Genomic DNA, 22676 nt, shown 5'->3' with positions numbered 1-22676 from the left:
AACTATGTGGGACTCTGTTTACCTATATGCCTCTACATTTTTCCTCACTGAGCTTGAATATGTTAACCTCTGGTCTGGATTATGAGGGGTGGGTAAGTGGCATGAAGTGAGCAGCAAGAATTGAATGCAGCTGTCCATGTATGAATGGAGCTACCCACAGTGGGGAAGACAATGAAAGGAAAGAAAAAAAGTGGATTCCAGAAGCAAATGGCCTGTGGGGCCAGTTCCACTTGCTTCACACTGATTTTGTCTTAAATTTGGCTTGCTCTTGTATATGCCACTTAGATGTTTTGGGAAGACTTCATGTGTAGCAATTACTTCCCTATAAAATTATCAACAGGAGTTTAAGCCTATTTGGACTTGCTGAAGCAGCCATGGAAACAAAGAACAAGTGCTCTGTTCTAACACCCAATCTCTGAATTCAAGAAACTGCAAAACATCTAGTAGGCCACGTTTAAAAAGAGCATGAGAGAACGCAAATGAAGTCTCAGATCACAAAACCACTATACCTGCTCAGTGGCAACAGGTAATAAACAAGTGGTAAGTCCTTCCTAGTGAAGTTCTCCATCCTTACACAACTTTTTATTTTCAGTTCTAACTAAACTAGATCCTAAGTCTCCAGATAAGCAGAGGATTTTTTTTTTTTTTTTTTGGAGGGGGAGTTATTTAAACTTAGACTTAATTACATATCATTTTCCTATGTACACACAGAAAACATACCCACAAAAAAATGGCAGGTTAAATTTTGTATAGGTTTAATGCACTTAAATAATCCAAAAACCACAGTAATGCCTTCAAAAGTTTAAATGCTACTATCATTTAATTTTTTTATATTCTGCAGGAATCAAACGACAGAGATACCTCTGCACTGAACAAACAGAAACTAAGCCCTGAGCAGTTACTTGCATCTTCTGGAAACAGAAGTGATTCAAGTTTGCAAGATGAACTGAACAGCAGCTATGAACTGCAGGATAGTTATTCTAATAAATAACAATTAGCAGTCCTTCAATTTTACTATGCCAGATTTATTATTTTTTTTTAAATAGCATTTAAAAATAGCCATTTACATAAATTATAATGGCACTTCAGCAGTAGCCAATTGACTGATGCTTATTCATACCCCTCAGCACGCTGGCTATGGATATTTATGAGCAATAGCTATGGCTGGGCGTCTGCTGCTTGTGAAATACTATTGGCTCAACAATTATGTCACGGTTTCCACCTGTTCGTCAAAGTCACAGGGTAGCTGTTGTTTTTCAACTGTGCCAGCTTTATGGCAGCATTAGCCTGTAAGACCGCATTTGGTATTCCCACTCAGACATCCTCTTCATTATGGACCTACAGGTTGGCATAGGAAATTCTTAGGATACAGAAAAAAATCCTCTTTCAAGGTAATTTTCTACAGAGGTCTCACTGAGAAAAGCTCAGACAATACTAAATTAACATGGCATACCATATTTGATTTTGGAAACAAAAAAGCCAAATACATCTTCTTGCAGTCAGGCAGTGATATTCTCACTGCAAAGTGGCTGCAGGCATGGGGCTTCTTAGTCCTAAACTTCTTACTCCATTCACAAAAATTCATTCTCTTCCATCTGACTCCATTCATCTACTCATCTTCTGAATTTTCTCTCTTGCTCTGTTTTTCCTTCAAGCCAGCTAGAAGTAACAGTTCTTAGTGCCCCTGCCCGGTGCTTCATCCCCTGCTTTCTCAGGTTCTAGCTGCACAAACTCAGATGACTGCTTTCTCCCACCAGTGTTTTCTCTACTTCCTTCTCAAAGATGCCACATTACAACATGGTGTGTTATCAAACTCCCCAACTGCAAACAGTATTCCCAATCTGCTAGCAGGTTTGAGAACCTTAATGTTTTTGCCATGAGACACTCTCACAGAAAGAAACGCTGCCAAGCAAGACAAATTACCCTTAGTGCAACATGGCCGTCTTCTCAGCACAAAGCACTTGATACCTAGCAATCTAATCTATGTGCTTATAAGCACCTCTGATGCCATTTTCACTTTAAGACAGTCTTCAGCAATAAAACAATCCTCCAAAACAAAGCATACAGACCTCCAATACTCTGGTAGAAGAGCACAAAGGTTGCAACATGATCTGTTTTATACCCATCCTGTAATGAGTCCAGCAAACTACAACAGAGAAAGCAAAACCATTACAGAACCAGAGGCAACTAAAAAGTTAGGAGGTTCACAAACTGCAGATTTGTCCTTTCCAAGCAACAGAATCATCATGGGACCAGAATCACATTCCTATTTTCTCTTGGGATACATCAGTCTAGAAATAGCTTCTGACAAGGGGAAAGCTACAGAGCTAGTGACTGGCAGATACCCACATTTTGCCTTAGGCACTAGTGCAAGGAAAGCAGAGTGAAAGCGAGCGTGAGCACACACGGTCAGGGATGCAACCAGAATACATGGATTGTTGAATAGCATGTGGACTATTTCCACAAAGATCTGCAGTGTTCACCAGCAAATAATGTAAAAGAAAATGGATAAGAAAAGAGCTAAGGGTTCAAATATACAATGTGTTCCTGGCTTAGTCTTATACGGGACTGCGTTCTGGTAGCCTACATGCTATTTTTAAAATTAGACACTGAAAATGCTTCTTTGTTTTGACTTCACTGGCTAGAAAAATATAGATGTTTTAGAGTTTCCTAGTATACATGCACTACAAGAAAAGAAAGGTGAAAAAAATTCCCAATTTGCTGTCCGGTGCATGTGGATTGAACTGGTCTGTTTACGTAGTGAAAAAAAGTTTTTTCATAACATTAAATGACAATTGAGAGAAATTTGCGTCTTTCAAGACTTACATATACAGTATAATGTTCTGCCCCTTTTGTTTTAAGGAGTGCTATGGACTGGCCAGCAATATTACCTTTCTCATTTCAACTCAGGTTGAAAGCAGTTAAAAACAGGGAGGTACAGGGCCCAAGTAAAGGAAGGGAAGCCACAAACTGTAATGCATGGTGTTAGTAAGAAACTGAACAGCTAGTTCTGAATTCCTGGGGGGGAAAAAAAGTGGTGAGCACTTTAAGAATATGAAAAAAAATACTGTATCTTCCAGGCTCTGAACTTCCACAGAATGCAAGAAGTGGACCATAAGTCACCCGTGGTCTACATTCCTGTTCTAGCAAAACTAATTCTTGTTCTATCAAGAACCAGACAATCATCATAGATCTGAATCTTTGTGCTTTAGTGGGATACAAGTGACAATGTATTTTCTAATACCAGGAAAATGTGACATTACATATTAATTACTAGACAGTTCCAGCTATTAGTTTTACACAAACATGACTTTTGCAGCAGAGTAACTGCAGTGTTACTAAAATAGCAGTGATACCAGATCTTGTTAGCTGTTGAAAAACACTGAAATCTACTTCCCAGCCTACAAACATTTAGACTCCTTCTAGGAAATAAGAAGTATGTATGCCAAACAGACTTTCCAGCCTGTAAATGAACTTCAGAAAAAAGGTTAGTACAAGGATATTTTCATTTCAGAAACTACAGTATCTAAGGAATGTTTTAGCATAAGGCTTGACAACACACTGCTAAAACTTTTTGATGGGTTGGAAAAAGTTAGGCCAGTAAAACTCACGTGACTGTAGCAAGCAGTGTGAAATGCAGCAACAGATCTATACTGAAAATTAATGCAACCATTCAAAGCACCAAAGCAGAAAAAGGCCCCTAAGCAAAGTTTCTATGCTGTAACAGTCTACCCATTCCATTAATTAGCCAATGTTTTACACTAATTCACTGAAATGCAAAACAATCTACTGGTGTATTGATTGCACTTATTTTATAGTGCAGCTCTTCATGCGCTGGTATCCCCATCAGCATTGTAAAGATACCTGGAATAGATGGAATTATATTATTGAAAATCTTTCATAAAAAGATGAAACACATTGAGCAATTAAGATACAATGTAAAACAACTTCCCTTTATTCGCATTTCCTGATGTTGGTCTTCATTGTACAAATAACCTGCTGTGCAAAATAGTTTATAAAATACTAAAAAAAGCTTTTATTGTAAAAAAATAAAGTTTCTAGATATACAGTTACTTTGCACTATCACAAATATTGTCCAGTATTTAACATTTAAATTTAATATCACAATACTCAAGTCATGTAAACCAATGATCCTACTGGTAAGAAAGCCACTACTGAAGCTCAGGTTCACTAGGGGTTTGTTAAGTATTTTCCTCTTTTCCTATGTACACCCTTAAAAAACTCTGAGGACCCATACTTGGAATTTCACCCATATCATGAAATTAGGCATTGGGCCATCCTCTTCTCCATCATCAGGTAAAAAATACCAAGTTTAATGGTAAATTTAGCAAATGGCAAATTTTAGTAAATCCTGGCAACACATGAGCTACACAGTGCAGTCACAGAACAACAAAGGTCCCCAAAACTAGATTTAAACTTTGCTGAGAAGCAGTGTAAAGGCAGCCTACACTGGGTTCTGGGCATGCGTATCTTGATTTCTACCAGTATCCAAGCTAGTTGGCTTAAAAACTAGCTCTGAGCTCTCTAGGCTGCAGTGCAATCACAATCACTTTAGCATGAAATGGCTCTAAGAAGTTTTGATACAGTCACCTGAGCCCTCATTGTTCCAATTCACTTTCATTCTGCAAGGTCTTCATAGCTAAACCCCAGAGGGTCATGCTGGAGAAGAATGGTCCTTCGTTATTCTTGTATGCAGCAGATGTTCGACTGCCGAGGGGATCATTACAGTGACTGTCCAAGCTAACCATAGAGGGACGAATCATGGGAATATTATCAGACTGTAAGGGTTCTTCTGCAGAGGATACATCTACATCTCCATAAGCATATGGTGGTGGTGGTGGAGTTTGCTGAGTCTGAGCTTTTGGGAGTTTAGCAGAATCCACATTCAGTTTCTGTTGGTTTGCTGAGTCATGGTGTTGAATCATTGATCGCAACTTACAGTAAGAATCCGCAGAACTATCAAATTCAGTTGAATTTGCAGTTGAACGAATGGGAAATTTAACAGACACTGGTAACAATGTAACAGATATTTCTTGGCCAAAAGAGTCAGAACTCTGAGATTTGTCAAGGTCAGAAGTTTCAATCCCTTGAGTAAATTCATCTAGTGAGTTTGGACTTTCATCAGTGGCTTTACAATGCATTTTCTTGTGCCGCCGGAGAACAGCAGAGCGAGTGAAGCATTTGTTACAAGTTTCACAGGTATAGGGTTTTTCTCCCGTATGAGTCCTCACATGTCTACGCAGGTCACCAGAGCCTGCAAAACATTTCCCTACAAGACAGAAGTGATAGATTAAGATTTTGTTCTTAACACAAGTGCATAAACATCTTTTAATTAGAGAAAATATCAAGTGATAAGTGATAAGGTATGGCATGTCCCAATTGTGGTACTTTCGTTTATCTAGAACTGGTTCAAACAAGGTCCATCTATTTTTATAATTCAATGACTTGTTTCTCCTTCGTGATCCGAGTTTCTAATTTGTGTTTCCCAGTGCTTTAGTTTTTGTCTCCAGAGATGGGAATGTCCATTAGTATTTGAAAGTTGTGAGTGCTTTCAGTTTGTATCAATCTTCAAGGAGGAAAAAAATTTTTACAATAATCAATTTAATTTGTCTGTTTGGAAAAACATTCATCTGTCTGGAAAAAGATATTCTTCCAGTGAGAACTGCACTATAGAAAGTAATGGTTTGTTCATTACCAAGGAACTACTCTGAAAGTGCTGACAAAGTTAGCTTTTTTGCTAACTTTGGGCAGCCAATTTTTTATATTCCAGCCAGAGAAGGTGTCAAAACTGTAATTTTTTATCCCTGTAAATATAAGAATACAATAAAATATTCAACTGTTTGCCTATTTTCAGAACCACAGGCTCAAGTAAGCTCAATTACCATACTGAAAAGAAAAAAGTGTCTGAGGCTGAACCAAGGCAAAGTGTAGAAGAACAAGCAGAACAAGAAAGCATTAATTTCCAGAATTGCTACATGATTCAGACCCCTCACACCCTTTAGGTTGGTAGAAATAAGCTGATACCTATTTGTAATTTTATCTCATTTTACCTAGGTTAAAGTTTATTTTATTTTCTGTGGACGGATACCAACTAAAATGACCTGTATTATCTGAAAGCCCAGTAAAACTGCAGTCTCAATTTTTGGCATCATACTTTTTATACTACTGCCCAGATTTCTCTTCAGAAAAGCCATTAAACAGTAACCTTAAGATTACAAATTACTGGGATAAAACCTGTGGATTTTTTGCAGAATGTGCATGATTTCTTAATGCTCGATCAGATCCTCTTTGCACAATTTTTGCATTCATAGTACAATATGACCTGGCTAAAATGAAAAATAATCAAAAGACCACTACAAGACAAGATGAAAATATGCCTGTTTTAATGACAGCAACACAACTGTTTGTTTATACTTTCATATCCTGCATGTCTATATTTCTTTCTTCTGATGCAAGACCTCCTGATAAAATTAGCTTTTCTTGTGCCTCAAGATATTACAAATAAAACATACTGCAGTTGGACATTATCATATGGAGCTACCTGCCTCCAAGGCTAATTCCTCAGAACACGAATGAAATTATACCAAAATAGCACTTAAGGGCAGAAAAGTAAGTAGCATACAGGATGCTAAGTAACATATGAGATAAGGATAGACAATGCAATTTCTGAGAACTATGTTATAAAAGGATGAATCATTGATCAAACAGCCATTTTCAGACTACCTGGAAGTATGACCTATCTAGGAGATTTTGAAAATGAGTGTTCTCTGGTATGAAGCATTGATCAGGTCTTGATTTTATTCCAGAGGTTGCAGCAAAGTAGCAAAAGGTTGCTGTTATCAAACTCTATGGTTGAATGCAGTTAAATCTGTACAGTATTCAACTGGGGGGAAAAAAAAAAGAAGAAAAAAGACTCCATCGATAGCCAATGATGCCAAACATAGCTTTCCATCAGAAAGGACTATACCGAAAAGACATCAATTTTTGAAGAAGCTAGTATCAGTATTTCTCTAGCAAACATGTACGCATACAATGTTGATTCCTCTTATTTCCTTTCTCTATTCTTCAACTGAAATTCACTTTTGAACTTATTTACAACAGCTAAAGGAGTTTAATATACCAAATGAAAGACTATGAAGTATGCAAGACAGAAGATTTTGTGGAAAACTTTCACAACATGGTATTTCAATGTAAAATCGTTTTGGTTAATTGTTATTCTGCTGACATAGGAACTTTAACTTGTCATTTAAAAAGCAAAGACACAACCAATCTATGCACAGTAAATCTTACCACACGCTGAACAGCTGTATGGTCTCTCTCCAGTATGCCTAATTCTGTGCTTTACTAATTTTCGCTGCATGTTGAATGACTTCCCACATTCATCACAGGTAAATACTTTATCTGCTGTGTGGGTCTTTTTGTGCTCCTTTAAATTACTGAAGTTACTGAATCCTAGAAGAATATGACAGACACTGAGATTAAAATGACTCCTCACATTTCAATCAAAAAACCTCAGAGGCAGAAACTTTGGTTCTTACATACCTCTGCCACAGATATCACACAGATGAGGCTTTTCTCCAGAATGAATAATAATATGACGCTGAACATCACCAGAAGCAGCAAATCTGTAACAGAATACAGAAACTCAATTACTGTCTTTGTAAGACCCTTATTCTCCTAAACTGAGCATCATGTGGAAATCAACTATAATGAATGCCTGATGTTCTGAACAAAGATTAAAATCTGTAACACAGATAAATGGGTGTATTTAAGAAAAACATTTTGAACCTGGAAATGTTCAATTAAATTTATGCTAGAACACCCCCCCAAACCCCTCTTCATCATTAATGTTACTAATTTATTCTGCATTTAACTCAGTTTAAGTATGAATGCTACTCCTAAATTAGTGTATTTTCTGTCATCTGTTAGCAGAAGGCAGAAATAGTTAATGCTTTGCTTAAATTAGTCAAGTTTCCCATACTTCATAATTTCCTTAAAATGTAACAAAAATTGTATGACCAAATAATGAAAAAAAATGTGAGGAAAAGGTACAAACCTGCATGATTTATTGTGACTCACACTGTTCAAAATACACACAACAGTATATCCTTAACTGAAAATAACCAATATACAAAAAATTAAGTAAGACCACAGATTATGTATGTGGTGACATGTTTATCTTATTATTGAGACTTGCAACAAGACACTTGCAGACATTTATGTATTTTAATCGCATCAGTACACATTTAAACCCAATGTCTTTTAAACAAAATTGAGCAGCATGCTGCCTTAGCTCTTGGCCCTTAGTTTATCATGAAAATTAAATAAAACATGAACAAGTTTTATCATGTTAACTTTACTGAGATGAACAATTCTACTCACCTTTTCCCACAGATTTCACAAATGTATGGCTTTTCACCAGAATGCCGACGTAAATGTGTCTGGAGATTACCTGCCTGAAGGGACAGTAATTTAAACATTTAAGTTCAGCTAGCCTCTTGTTGTACACAGATAATAAGACAATGATGGGAATTATGAGACTGGCTTTTTATTCCTAATTCTAAGGCAGTGAAGACTACAAAGCATGTATGAACTGAAGCATTCTTATCTAGTAAAGATAGACTACCACGTACTTCAAGATCAAATTGCTTATGTATGCAATTATAAATTGCCGAGAACAGGGAAGAAAAAAAAAAAAAGCAGCCTGGAATCAAACACTAAGGAAAAAGAAAGACCTATAGTTGAAAACAGATCCAGTTATAAACACAAATTACACTATCTAGATTGCAGTGAAGAAGAAAACTTACTAGTAATATGGTTCATGTTAGCCTCATTTTCCCTGTCCTACAAATAAAATATTGTTACATCAGGATGTCTGAATTCACCTACTAGGAGGTTAAAAAGTAAAGAATAAACATTTTTCAATCCATAAAATACTCAGAGCCAAGTGCTCCAAACTATAAATATTTACTAGTATCAAAAGAAAACAGAACAGGAAGTACAGAAATTAACAAATGGGATTACTGGTAACTAATTTTTATTACATATCTTTCTCATCCCAATCCTGTAAAATTTATGCTAGTCTAGCAGGCAAACCAGATAATGACTAGACAAAGCCATCTTACTCATTCCGACTTTTTTGTTTGTTTGTTTTTAAAGCCACTGGTGCTTCAGAATGGCTAATCCCCTGAGAGTCCAGTTCTCAAAGCACAAGACACAGCTAGTCTGGATAGAAGACTTGCAGATGTTCCATAAATGGCTTATACTTCCACAGTCAGTTTTTAACCCTTCCATTCTCTCTGATGGATAACTGCCTGGTTTTATCCAAGTACACTTAAGGATCATTAAGTCCTTTCAATCAGGAAAGACAATTGGGGATGCAAAGATCATCATGTCCTCCTTAGTCACAGTAAGACAACACAAATAAGACCCATCAGTAATTTCTTCAGACTCCTTTACAATAAATTACCTGTGACGATCAATCACTGTAATCAGAGCTTATAATATAGCAGAACTAAAGTATTGCAGACACACACAGACACAGAGGACAATATTAAATGGATCAGCATTTGAGCCAGGAGAAATCTTTCTTTAACCCCTGTGAAGTTTTTCAGACAAGAGGGTGACTCAAGCACTGTTCTCTCAGGCCAAACTTCACACAACTGAAATCCATTCAAAGAGAGGCGTTAGGCACCTATTTCTGAGGAAGGAGAAGACTAAATTGACTTCTCCACGGAATTTGTGCTTTGCAAAGACAAGTGATTTTATGCAGAGGTGTATTTGAGAGAAACATACAAAAGACAGAACCTTTCCCTCTATCCACATCACAAAACAAACCATTTGAAAGTTATTCTGGATAAAGACAAGAGGGTGAATTTGAAGTGCAACAACTATTCTGAAATAGTTCCCATACAAGCATTTTTAACCAGAATAAAAACATTTTCCAGAGAGTAGCAAGTAGATGCATTTCTTTATTACAAGCCTGTATCACTTCCTCCTAATGAGGGCAAAAGCTTATTAACTGTGCTGAGACAAAAAAAGGTAAAAACATCAGTAACTTGTGTTCTTCCTAAGCTTTTGAGGTGGTATACAACCTTGGCTAAAGCATAATATGCCATCCCAATGAAAAAGCATAAGAGGACTTTTGCTAGCATTTCAGTGAAAGAAAAAATAACGCTCAGAAGAATCCCCTTACTGATACTGCTTGCATACCACTCCTCACAAATTTGGAGACTATAGAGATATGCTAGACTTAGTCCATTTGTAACCCACATGCTTCTAAAGTGAAGGAACTAATGCATATGGTCCCCCAAAAGAAGCCCTTCAGAAGGAAGGAGTCAGGAGGTAAAACATGATATCCTGGATCACCAACCAGAGAAGGACCACATACCAACAGGTTGTGTACTAGCACTAAGGGAAGATGCAGGCTTGGAAGTACAAAATGAACCTTTTTCTCCAAAAATCGAAGACATTTATGGTTATTTGTTCCAGACTACGAGTTCTTGTACCTCAATTTTCCCTGCTTTCTTCATTTTCTGTTTCACATTCCAATACACGGAACATCAGTTACATTCAGCAGGAGCAGACATATTACCATGCACCACAACCGCACCGCCTCAAAAGCACAGAACATGAAGGCTTAAGTAAGAAAAGTGTTACTATTTATGTGCCTGCAGACGGAAAAGATCAAGAAGATCGAGAACAAGACCAGAGATGGTCTTTTAAGCAAAAAGTAGATAGCAATTATCTTCACATCTTACTTTCTGGTAGATGGAATCTTACTTATTTGCACGATTCAAAAGCAAGTACCTCAGAAGTATGCAAGTTCCCTTTCATGACCAGAGAAAGAACTGTAGCACACAAGCTGAATGCTATGGCTCATATTCTGGACATGTGGGTATTGTCCATCAATATGTATCTACCTATACCTTCAGGCAAGTGAGGTAACAGGGAGGAGAGGAGAGGAGAGGGAAGCTGTTTAAGAGTGTTTAATTAAAAAGGCAGAAATTTCCAGTTTTGTTTGTTTGCTTTTAGTTAAGGAGAAGCAATGCATGTTGCATGAAGAGTCTGTCATGCCTGTCATACACTCTTGAGTGCGTGAAGCTTTTTTGTTCCCTCTTGCCCACAGTAATGGTACAGAATGCTGCTCCATTTGCCAAAAATATTTTTAATAGAATTTGGAAATATCCACTTTCTTCTTTTAATAACTAGAAGTTCAGCCAGCAAAATGAATGAAAATGCACTTTCTTTGCCTAGTAAGCAGACCCAGTTTTGCTCAAAATGGCTTGATAAGCATGATGAAACAGTATTGTTCACTGGATGCAGTGTTATATTAATATTCAGTAACAAGAGTAGAGGATGCAACTGCATCAGATTCGTGGGTCAAAGTAGTCCCACTGATGGACTACGAAACTGGAGCAAGAGAAGCACAAACACTGGTGGGTGGGTAGACAAAGACCACGTAATTCTAATCCTTAAACAAGGACCCATAAGAAAGACCAAATTTATTCAATGATAATTATTATTTAATCTTAGTATAAAAATATGCACCTCTCCATTGTCTCCTGTACTCAGGTGCACATATTCCAACCAAGAAAATAGAAAAGAAATAGACATTTGGGAAATGTGAGACAGTTAGGCACCAAATTTGTAGAAATACAAATTAATTGTTGTACCCTTGGAGAGCAAATTAAGACAGCTAAAGCTTAGGCCCTGTATGCAAGTAGGGAATTTCACAAGAGGTTTGTTTTTAAATCATAGCTCAGTTTTGTCACTTCAGACAGACTGTGCTGTTCTTCACATAAGGAAACTGAGCCCAATTGTATGGATATAAATTTTTTTACCTGACTCAAAAAAAATCTGCTTAATAATTTATGCCATTTAGGAAGATGAAACTGTATTGTGAATACATTATATAAAATTCTAACCTGTATTACACTGTAAAAATTTATTCACAACATATCCCTAAGCATAAGGCAAAAGAACAGTCTGAGAATGAATGTTCTCTGTATTTCAACTATAGTTGTGCCTCTGTATGGTTAAACATTCATTTGAAGGTAAAATACATAACACATCTACTGAGAGCAGACAGAATCAAAGGTAAAAAATGTATCAAAGAAATCTGAAACATTTAATGCGTTATTTTCAAATAAGACATTTTAATATTTTATCTCCAAAGTGAAGTCTGTCTTTGAACAAAAAACCATCTAATCTATAGACTTAAAACCAAGCTTTTTAGAATCAACACACAGATGCATTTCAAGCGTAAGTACCATAATATAAAATATTCCCACCTGTGAGAAGTGTTTCCCACAAATGTTACATTCAAAAGGTTTCTCACCTAAAAGGAGAAGAAACAGAACAGAGAACTTCTAATAGTTGCAATAGAATACAAATGTTTTACACTGGTACGCTTCCATTTAAAACATGTAATGTAAGAGCAAAAATATCCCCAAAAGGACACTTACCCATCTATTTAAGGGGAAATTCAAGAGGGAAGTACAGCATTTACCATTAAGCTTGTGAGGCAGACTTGCTCAGAAAAACAATTTATCTTTCAAAACAAGTAGGTAGAAGAGTTTTGATATGAATGGGAGTGTTTTGTAATTTTTTTTTTTTTTTAATACATTTTTTTTTCCAAAATGGAAGGGGTACCATACCTCCACGAAGAACAGAATAGATGACAAGGTCCAACAACAACAACAGCAGCTATGGGAAGTGCACCAGTTTTTCCACTTGTACACACAAAGGCCCACTCTTAAAAAGAATAAGGAATGCAGAGAAGCTAATTTGGAAGGATTCTGTTTTCTCTGTTCAATGTGTACCATATATCTCTGATCAGCACATAGCCATCCACTTCCAGTAAATACATATTTGCCTTCAAATTCTTGTCCTATATAAGAGTAGCTGATAATTAACCCAAGTATTTTGCTTCAAAATTCTGAATTTATACATCTAAAACTGGTATTCTTCAATCTCCAAAAACATATGATCACCTTTAGTAAAAAAAACTAGTGCAGCCCACTTTAGCTTTACAAAATAACTTGACTCTCAATCTAGAATGTGACAGCACTTTAATTCTCTAGCTGTCAATCTGAGACAAATATCTTTTTATAATCATTTTCTCCTCTACGGTATTTCATAAAGGGAATTTTCTTCCCCTGCTTAGTTCTTGGTTTCCTAGTTTTTACACTGTTTATAAAAATCTCTGTGCATCTTCTAGAATTTTTAAAACAATAATAATAATACTCAAATACCACTGAATTCAGTGACAGTCAGACTTCTAATGATATTTTCATGAGTCTAACTGTACATTAAAAGGAGTTATATAATCTGGCCCACAGGTACAGGAAAGCAAAGTTAATGTAAATCCTTGTGATTTTGAATGCAGATATTTCCAGAAGGAAAAAAGAGATCTTGCAGTGTTTCATCTTGGTGCTGATTCAAAATCTGTCTAAAGATTTTTATTTACTTTTTAAATTATAATTTCCCTGATTTTACAGAACACCTCTTGCCTATTTGTAGCCTTCTCTTCCGGGAAGTATTCTCTACATCAGTATTCTTCCTCCATCCTTGGAAGTGTTACAAGCAACATCTACAATATCCAGGTGTTGAGGTTGCATTTTCCTTCCCTGCTGCCAAATACAGGTGATGTTCTTTCAGCGTATTTCAGGATCAAGGACTAAATGCAATTCTCTTAGATTTTAAAGCACAGAGTAAACATACACAGTTATGTGGCTTCACAAGATAGCAATCCTGCAGTTAGTCTGACAACTTGAGGCTATATCTACTTTTTCTACTTAATGAAGAATGAAAATCTTGTGGCAGTTACAAGAAAGCTTTTATTCAATTAAAGATAAAAATTAAGAAACCAATACTTCAACTATAAAGACCACTGAGGCTTGATTTCATTATGGCTCTATATTTGCAAAACACTAAAAAAATCTGGTACTGACAACACAAATATAAATGAAACCAACAGGGAGCCAGATCTGTGGCAACTGGGAAGGCTTCTGACAACTGTAAAAGCATCAAGGTAATTTGAAATGGAGGATAAATACCACTTGTAGCAATTTCTTCAGAAATTACCTACACCAACAAAAAAGTTACTGTTGACACAAAGACAATTATCTGAACAGAAATCCACCCTGAAATAACTAGAGGGGGACGGAGGGAATTGGAGGCTCAAATTTCTCTGAACTATATTGTTGCAGGCTGCATGCAGCCTCATTATGTACTGATGTACAAATAGTTGGAGTTTTTGCCCCATGATAAAGATAAAACAAAAAAGTTTTGTTCGAAAAGAAACATCAAATTGTTTTTTGGAGAACAATTCTGCACCTGCATAAAACTCCAAACCACCAGGCATATCAAGTAGCCTATTCCAAGAAGGAATTCTAGCAGAAATACTATATTCCTCGTAATGTTGTAGTATCCCTCAGGTAAAGTGAAGCTAATTGCTTCCTAGGGCGTATTAGTAAGAGTGCAGCTAGTAAGCTGAAGATGATTCTTCTCTACCTATCACTGGTGAGACCATATTTGGAGCCTTAAGAAGAGAAGGCAAACAGGAAATCTTATTGCTGTCTACATGCAAGGGGAAGACAGTTGCAACCAGGTTGTTCTTGAAGGTACCCAGTGATCGGACAAGAAGCGACAGACCTAAGCGAGATCATGAGAAATTCTGATCAGATATAGGAAAAGAATCTTTTACCCCATGGGGGTAGTCAAACACTGAAACTGGTTGCCTGGAGCTTGTAGAATCTCTGTCCTTGGAGATATCCAAAATTTGACTACACAAGGTCATAAGCAAAACAACCCAATCTAATTTGACCTGCCTTGAGCAGAGGATTGGACTAGATGACCTCCAGAGGTCCATTCTAATCTAAATTATTCTATGGTTCTATGACCGTCATTAAATTCCAAACTAAAAACCTTACCTGAGAACACTAATCTTCTCAAAGACCATGGGTGGATCAACAGCAATAGAGAAAATCTGGGGAAAAGTAGTAACTGAACTACAATTAAGACAATGCTTAAACAAACATCCATGGGACTTTACTTTTGAACCCTTGCACTGCCATGTGTTTTCTATCTTCTGTTGCATCCTTCTTGTTCAACACTCTGCAAGAAGAGATGAAGATAAAGGACATAGTAGTGGGATCAAAGCAGTGGTGTGTCAGCTCCAGAAGAGAAAGGCACAAAGGCAGAAGCAGTGCTCCTGAAGAGATCACAAAGGTGAGGAGCAAGACCCACTAAGGCATGGAATGCAGGCAACTTGCTCAAGCAAAGCGCAGAATGAAAAGGTTGAGGATCAACAGTGCACTACATGACAGTGTAACTCTGCTCCTGTTGTATTACATCCTGCCAAGAGTTCTTTCCACAGGGTTGTTTTTTCGTTTGGGTTTTTTTGAGATGTTTCCTGAAAATACTTTTTAAAAAACCCAAAACATTGAATGTTCCTGGATGGGTAAGGACTGTATAAGGGAGATAACACTTGCTTCCTCTTTTTCAGACAGGTCAATCTAATAAAAAACAAATTGTAACATTCGGTCAAGTCAAAATATAATAAGCTCTGTTCAGAGATTCCTTTAAATATCCACTAGCAACACAATTAAAACAGCTAGACAACCCATTACAATGATTCATGTTGAACACAGTATGCGTCTCCGTCACATAGAAAACTCATCAATGCAACCATGCTAACCTGTAAATTCTTTAGCATTAGTGTTCAGGGAAAAAGAATTTCACATGTCCTTATTCTTGACAACCAGGCCACCACAGCACTTGTGTTGAAAGAGTTGTCATTTGTGGGTTAAAAACTGGCTTGCCAGGGTGAAAGGTCCATTTTAGTAACTTGCTTCCTTCATCTCTTCAGCAAAGCCAGATTTGGAGGACTTTCAGTAAGCACTGTGATACTTAAATGCTTGCTAACCCTTTTGCTTAGTTCTAGAAAATGAATGGTTTTAAATAAAATTGATTAGCTAGCACTTTGCTATGCTTTCTGAAGTGGCAGATGAATGCAAATGGCTTTCAACATACACTGACATTACTTAACTACCAATATACCTAATATTAAAGATGCAGATGTGCCCTCTACCTTCAGCTACAGATCCTTCCTATATTAACAACCTACTCACTCTCCAGTGCAATTTTCCAAGTACTCTTTTTGCACTAGTTGGATATTTAAAAACAAGTTAACATGACCCAAAAATAGCAGGCAAACAGACCTAGGCATATTCTTGCCTCCATTTTTCCATCCTTCTTTGATGTGCTTACTATGCGTTAAACTTATGCTTTTAAACTTTGTCAGTTTAGCACATCTATAGAAGAACGTTAATGCCACATTAAGTAGAGTTCAAGTCTGGAATTTTTTTGAAAACTATTGGAAGAACATAGTATATGAAAAGCAGCATGGAATTCCTGAATCCAGTGTATACTCAGACTAGTAAAGGAGGACAGCAACAACAAAAAAACCAAGTCTAGGATCACTTTTCTTACACAATGTATAAAGCTGGCTCATACCAGGCAGAGTTGTGGAATGTAAAACAACATCTACTAGAGCTTAAGTGAAGTGGAAGCATGTGTAAATACACAGACCTCAAATAAGAATGAAGAAATGAATTGCAACACACATAAATAACCCTGCAAAGCTACTGCAACCCTTTTCCTCTTTTTCTATTTCCTACACTTGTAAGCATTTGCTGGCCATGCTGCATCTAAAGAAAAAAAAATATTTGTAAAACGCTTGTATCAGGGGCTATAGTCTCTTTCTTCTACAAAGCTCAGTACCCAGGCCACTCCCCTGACCTTTAAGTAGAAGAGGTAAACTAAACTTTGAACTTCATGTTTTAAGTGGTTTAGCAGACTCAGAAACATACAATAATTAAGTCTATCACTCAGGCAACACACTCTTAAAAAACCAAGTTGTTTGATGGGCACCAAAATTCACAAAATCCAAATTTCTTCCAGTTATGAGATGTCTAAGGAAGGGCAAATTCTAACAGGTTTGTCATAGTTGGGGTCTCTCTTTCACATAGATTCTCAGCACAAACTCACATGTTACTTCAGAGTCTCTCCCTCGGCTGGGACTTCTCTGATCACCTATTTTCCTGAAATTTCTAAGATATTAAAATATACCTGACGATGTCAGTTCAAATCAGATAATAGATTCAAAAAAATACAAGGCAAAGAGAGGATCTAGGTAAGAGGCGTATGCAAGTCTTTCACAGGAGACTAAATTAAAAAAAAAAAAAGTATTAGTAATGTGAACATACAGAGGCAAAGATACCAAGCGAAAAGTTCAGGAAGCTAATGCAAAATATTTGTATTTTTGGGTTTTATAAGGTTTTTTCTACTAATAACATGGAAAAATAAATTCTTAATACTAAGGATCAATTAACAAAAGAAATCAATGTCTGCTAAGAGGGATTCATATTTACTGTCAAAGTACCAATACATGTATGCTCATTTGCCAAGTGATGTTTATTTGACAAGACTCCGCAAGATGCGTTTGTATATTTAATACAGGGAAAAAGAAAGGCAAAAAATACTCAACAGCTTAATCAGGAGTAATGACATCTCAAGGACTTGGAATCAATGGTGTTACTTGACTGGCTAAGGTAATTCTTAAAAACCCTTTTAAAAAAACATATCTAAAGTTGTAGAAATATAATAGAACATGTTGGTTAAATTGAACAGACAAATTTGTTACTTCAAAGTTAGACTAGGTCTTGTTTTTCACTATAGTAAAAAGATACTTAGAAATAAATCTATGCTAGGTTTAAAAATAATATTACCTGTGAGTTTTGAAAACAAAGTGAATTCATTCACAACTCCCATTCATTCTGCAGTCTACTTGTCTACAAGAGCATTACTCTCCAGGTAAACTCAGTGAAAGTTGTTCACGCTAGGAAAAAGATCTAAACTAATTATAGAGCATATTTCTACAGGTTAAAAAGAAATGACCACAAAGCCCTAATCACTTGTATCTTACAATGAATATATATGGTCAGCGAGAACTGAGGTCGTCTACAACACCTGTAGTATCGTCTTCTATCCATTTACACTTTTCATTGTTATCTGACTCAGACTTTGAGGCCGTCTGACAAATTGACTAGAAATGCCTCTTCTAAATGCAAGACAAAAATAAAATTTTCCTTGAAATATCACACAACGTTCTTTGAAAAAGAACCCTAAAAAACAAGTATGAAGGAGAAATCTTTACTACAATTCTCAGCTAAACTCAGTCTTACAGTATTCATTCCTGTATGATTACTCATTTTTTAAAAAAAAAGCACACCACAACCTTTTGAAAGTAGATGCTTAACCAGCATCTCTGAATCAAGCGACACTGCAAGACATCCTCTTTCATTGAAATATTTGGTCTGCAGACCAAGTTATTGAGAACTGTACCTGTATGAGACCTTTTATGGAGCTCCAAATTGCTTGGATGTTTGAAAGCTTTCCCACATAATTCACAAGTATATTGCCTCTGTGACTGAAGAGTCTGTGATTGCCCTTCTTGTTCCAAAGGACCTTGAGATCTTTCAATTTCAACAGTTTGTTCAAAATTCTCAGAATTCTCTAAATCTTCAGCTTCTTTTTCATCCGTAACTCTAACATTTGTCACGTCCATGGTACGTTCATTTACAGATTCAATTACTCCTGTTATTCTACTGTCATCTCTTTTAGGCTCAGGCGGCTGCTCTGCAGATTTCTGAGACCTTAGAAAATTTAACTTTTTGAGGTGTATTGCCTTTTTCAGACGCATCTGTTTGGTGGGCTGCATAAGCGTGCTTTCTGCATCTTGGTCTGGAGCAGCTTCGTTCACAGACTGAACCAGAAAGTTTGATGGTAAATGATCAGAGGTTTCCAGAATACACTCAGAGTGATTGACAGTACAAGAACTATTCTCTACTGTGTTTATTTCTGTAGACGTGTTGTAAGAAAAGGATTGTTCTGCTCCTCTCTCATTATTAGAGCAAGCATTTTGCTTATAGAACTGTTTACTGTAAAAGTTGCGTAGTTTATAATAGTAATTGGGTTGTTTAAATGGAAGCTCTGTGCAGTTGCCATCTAAGGAGTCTTGTGGTTGTTTCTCTACATCACTTGAGGGTGCGTGAAGATTAACAGACTGCGATGCATGAGAATGGTGGTCAGTCAAGACTTTATTAGCTTGCGTGTCAGATGAGCATTCATGCAATAGGTTTGTTCCATAACTGTCATTGGCACAGCCAGTATCTGCAGTCAAAGTATTCTGCAGCGAAAATACACTATTACAAGGCATGCTGGCTGTTTGCTCTACAGCTGTAGAAGATTTTAAAAAGGTGTGGCAAATGTTCAGCACATTTTGCACTTGGAGACACTGTGCAATATCCAACATAGCTTGTACATTGTCCTGGCTAAGATCCAGGTGAGAGGTGTACATAAAGTCCAAGATCTGGCCTATGCCACCTACATTTTTAATGTCCAAGTGAAAGACATCATTCTTCTGGCCTGAAGAATTCTGGAAAAGGGTCCTGATAAAATAAGGCAAACATTCAAATACAAACACAAATAATTCACAAATACTTTTATAAAAGAACACACACCTCAGACTGCCTGGTATGAAACAACAATTTGTACTATATGATCTTATCTAGATTGCTGTGTTTTTGCAGATGAACATCTCTAAACTGCTCAATTACTTGTCTTACACATCAGTCCTACACTAGTACACTTAAAGTATAAATCAAAGCAAATGAACCTTTATATAACTTTAATTTTCTATTTTTTAATATTTTGAAATCACATCCTATACTTGTGGTTTCCTATCCAATACCTATTAGGTGCAGTGGTGTATTTATGGGCTATTTGCAAAAGTTGCTTGACTCAGAATGGTGTTTCTCCTTCATTATGGCAAATAAAACAGGACACAAGAAATTTTCTAGTAAAAAGGAAAAGACAGACCTCAAAGTCAGCTAAACTATTCTCTTCTGGCAACGGAGCTTGTCCCTCAAACTTTATCAGTAAACCTTATTAAAGTTCTTATTATTAGTTCTTTCTCCACAAGTAGATGAGAGGATGGTAATAGTAAACAAGAGGACGGCATTATTTTCAATCTGTTCTCTCATATCTAAAAAAGTACTTTTTTTACTGGTACTGGATGAGAACCAAGTAAAAGAATAATGAGGAGTACAGGTACATAAGCCTAAAACAGCAGTCCAACCAATACCCACTGAATTGTCATTGAATCCTTAAAGTGTCTGAATTCACAAGATTTCTTACTATTTGATGTAAAGTTATTAGCATCAGAGCTGTAGCTCTTCACATGTATAACCAGTCCTAGATTAAGTGGGTTCGTACTCTGCTTCAGTCAGGAACTTCACACCCATCCATTAAAAGCCCCAGTCTCTAACCTGATTATCTCACAGTAATGACCTATATACGCAAATTTTATTTGAGCCCTTATCTGGCTCTGTTCATGTACTCTACTACACTCCTTGTCTTTTAATACTGAAGTCCTGAATGCAGGTCCATGCCAGAATCCATTATATGAGGCACCATGAGCAAATAAGGATCAAGAAAATGCCAAACTCAAACAGTGTAGTAGTTAACTACGTGTATCTAGAAAATAAATTAGGATGGCCACAGTTTTTAATTAGATTAAAAAGTTGATACAAATTTTCTCTGGACAAACAATTTAACTTTTACCCCTACACTCCAACAATTACTTAGTCTGCAACTACTATAAAAAAATACCTTTCTCAGAGAAACCCTCAATCAACAGCATTTAGTTCACTTTTTAAAACGAATAATTTTCTATCACATACCTGAAATATTGACTGAAAGCAGCTAATACATTTTTGTGTGCTTTGAAGCAGACACCTTTTACCACCAGCATGCAGTCACAGAGAAGACCCTGAATGCGCTGTTCATGTAGCTGCTGGAGAAGATGACAACTATGGCTAGCAACAGTGTCCATGCTAGAAAATCACTTAAATTACCTACAATGAAATAAAATGCTGAGATGAATTTTAAGTATTGCATTGCAAAATTAATTTAGAATATGAAGAACATTTTTACAATTTGTTTTAGCTCCCAAAGGAAACAGACTTCAGTTTACACTTGCAATGTGAGCTCTAATGACATTCTTCTGATTAAAGATGGGTCACAGTATTGCTTACCAGTAGATATACAGTAATATACGTAGGAAATACCGATTCTAACAAAGTTTTGCTTACAACAAAGAGCTTCCAGAAAAATGTGCTAATGGCGCTGCCTAACCACAAAACCCCCCAATTTAGACAACTTCGACAAGAATTAGATTCTAAGGCAAAAACATATCACATGTACAAAATCAATTACATTTGTAGAGGAAACCCTCAGTTTCTTCACTCTCTAAACTGAAAAGGGAGAACACTGTAGTGGCATTATTTATGCCATGTTTGTTGGTGTTGTAGCTAAGCACGTCTCCCATGTGGATCTGATTCATTACACAAGTTAGTAAGGTAATTTTTTTTTAATTTAATGCAATGTAAAGTGTCTTTTACAAATCACTTCTTTGAACAGGTTGAAGGGAAGACAATTAACATTCCCACACAACACATTTACATTCAATTGTATATGTCCTTTTTTTTTTTTCTTTTTTGAAGAAAGCTGAAACTTCTTCCCTGTGCACTTGTAAATATGGAAGGAAAATTCCAACTGTTAGGACAATCAGAACTACTAGTCTTCTAACTGATGAATGAAGCAGAAAGCCCACCTTGGGTTAAACATGACAAGAAAGTGGTTGCCCCCGTTCTCAACTCTCATGAGCGCTAAAGGCTCCACATTTCAATTTATTCTGTTACTCTGTGGTTCACTGCCGCTTGTTGTATTAAGGTGGGCTATTATATTGTACTTTTTCCCTACTTATTCTTATCGCGTCTTTTACCGGGCTTTAAGATAAAGAAGCCACATCTGTTTGCCAGATAATTCCTTTCCTTGCGTACGTCTCCCACCACAGCATCTAACAACCCTGTGAACTCCGACTCTCTCAGCCAGCGGGTGCCTGTCTCCCAAAGGAAACGGCAGGCCCGCTGGGCTGCTCCCGCGCAAGAGGAATCCCGGCAACACAGCCGCTCTTTATGCTTAAACTGCCATTTCGAGCTCCCCTCAGCCTTGCGGGGCTTCGAGGCGTAGCACGGAGAAAGGGGGGGGCAGAGGAAGGGTTTGCCCCAGAAGACGAGACCGGGGCACGGAGGGGAGGGCGGGCTCTGCCCCGAGAGCAGGCGGCACCGCGGGAAGGCGTCGAGAGGCCGCAGGCGGAGCAGGGCGGGCAAGGGGCCGGTGGCGGGGTCCGAGCAGCGCTGCCGCGGGGTGGGGAGGGGGGACGGGGCTGAGGGCGGGCCGAGCGCCGACCGCCGCGGCGGGAGGGCACGGCCGCGGCCGCCAAACGGCCTTCGGCGGGGGGGGGAACGGGGACGCCGCGCGGCCTGGCAGAGGCGGGGAGAGCGACCGAGGGGAAGGAGCCGGCCGTCCTCCGCCCAGCGCTTACCGGCTCCGGCCACCTCCTAGCTCCATCCCCGCGCGGCCGCCCGGCGGCAGCCCCAGCCCCACCATCGGCATCGACCTCAGCCCACCGCTTCCGTCGCCGCTCCTTCCGCTTCCGCTGCGGGGCGGAGGCCGCGCAGGCG

The 22676-nt window shown here is 37.7% G+C and overlaps 1 protein-coding gene across 2 annotated transcripts; it reads right to left on the bottom strand.

Moving 5' to 3' along the window:
- Positions 1–795: 795 nt before the first annotated feature.
- Positions 796–22665, bottom strand: ZBTB49 (zinc finger and BTB domain containing 49). Of its 2 annotated transcripts, none has more exons than XM_049794654.1 (8): positions 22538–22665; positions 20832–21023; positions 18433–19538; positions 12315–12361; positions 8404–8477; positions 7564–7646; positions 7312–7473; positions 796–5290 (listed from the first exon to the last, which is right to left on the bottom strand). In XM_049794654.1, the coding sequence occupies exons 2-8, from the start codon at positions 20981–20983 to the stop codon at positions 4620–4622; spliced, it is 2295 nt and encodes a 764-aa protein (XP_049650611.1). In that variant the 5' UTR covers positions 20984–21023; positions 22538–22665; the 3' UTR covers positions 796–4619. The 2 variants fall into 2 exon arrangements, with proteins under 2 accessions (XP_049650611.1, XP_049650602.1); XM_049794645.1 differs by having other exon boundaries at positions 20832–21005.
- Positions 22666–22676: the final 11 nt, after the last annotated feature.

The sequence above is a fragment of the Accipiter gentilis genome, chromosome 3 (assembly GCF_929443795.1).
Source record: "Accipiter gentilis chromosome 3, bAccGen1.1, whole genome shotgun sequence".
NCBI lineage: Eukaryota > Metazoa > Chordata > Aves > Accipitriformes > Accipitridae > Astur > Astur gentilis.
Note: the sequence above shows the minus strand (reverse complement) of the source record. Positions and strands in the feature narration are given on the sequence as shown.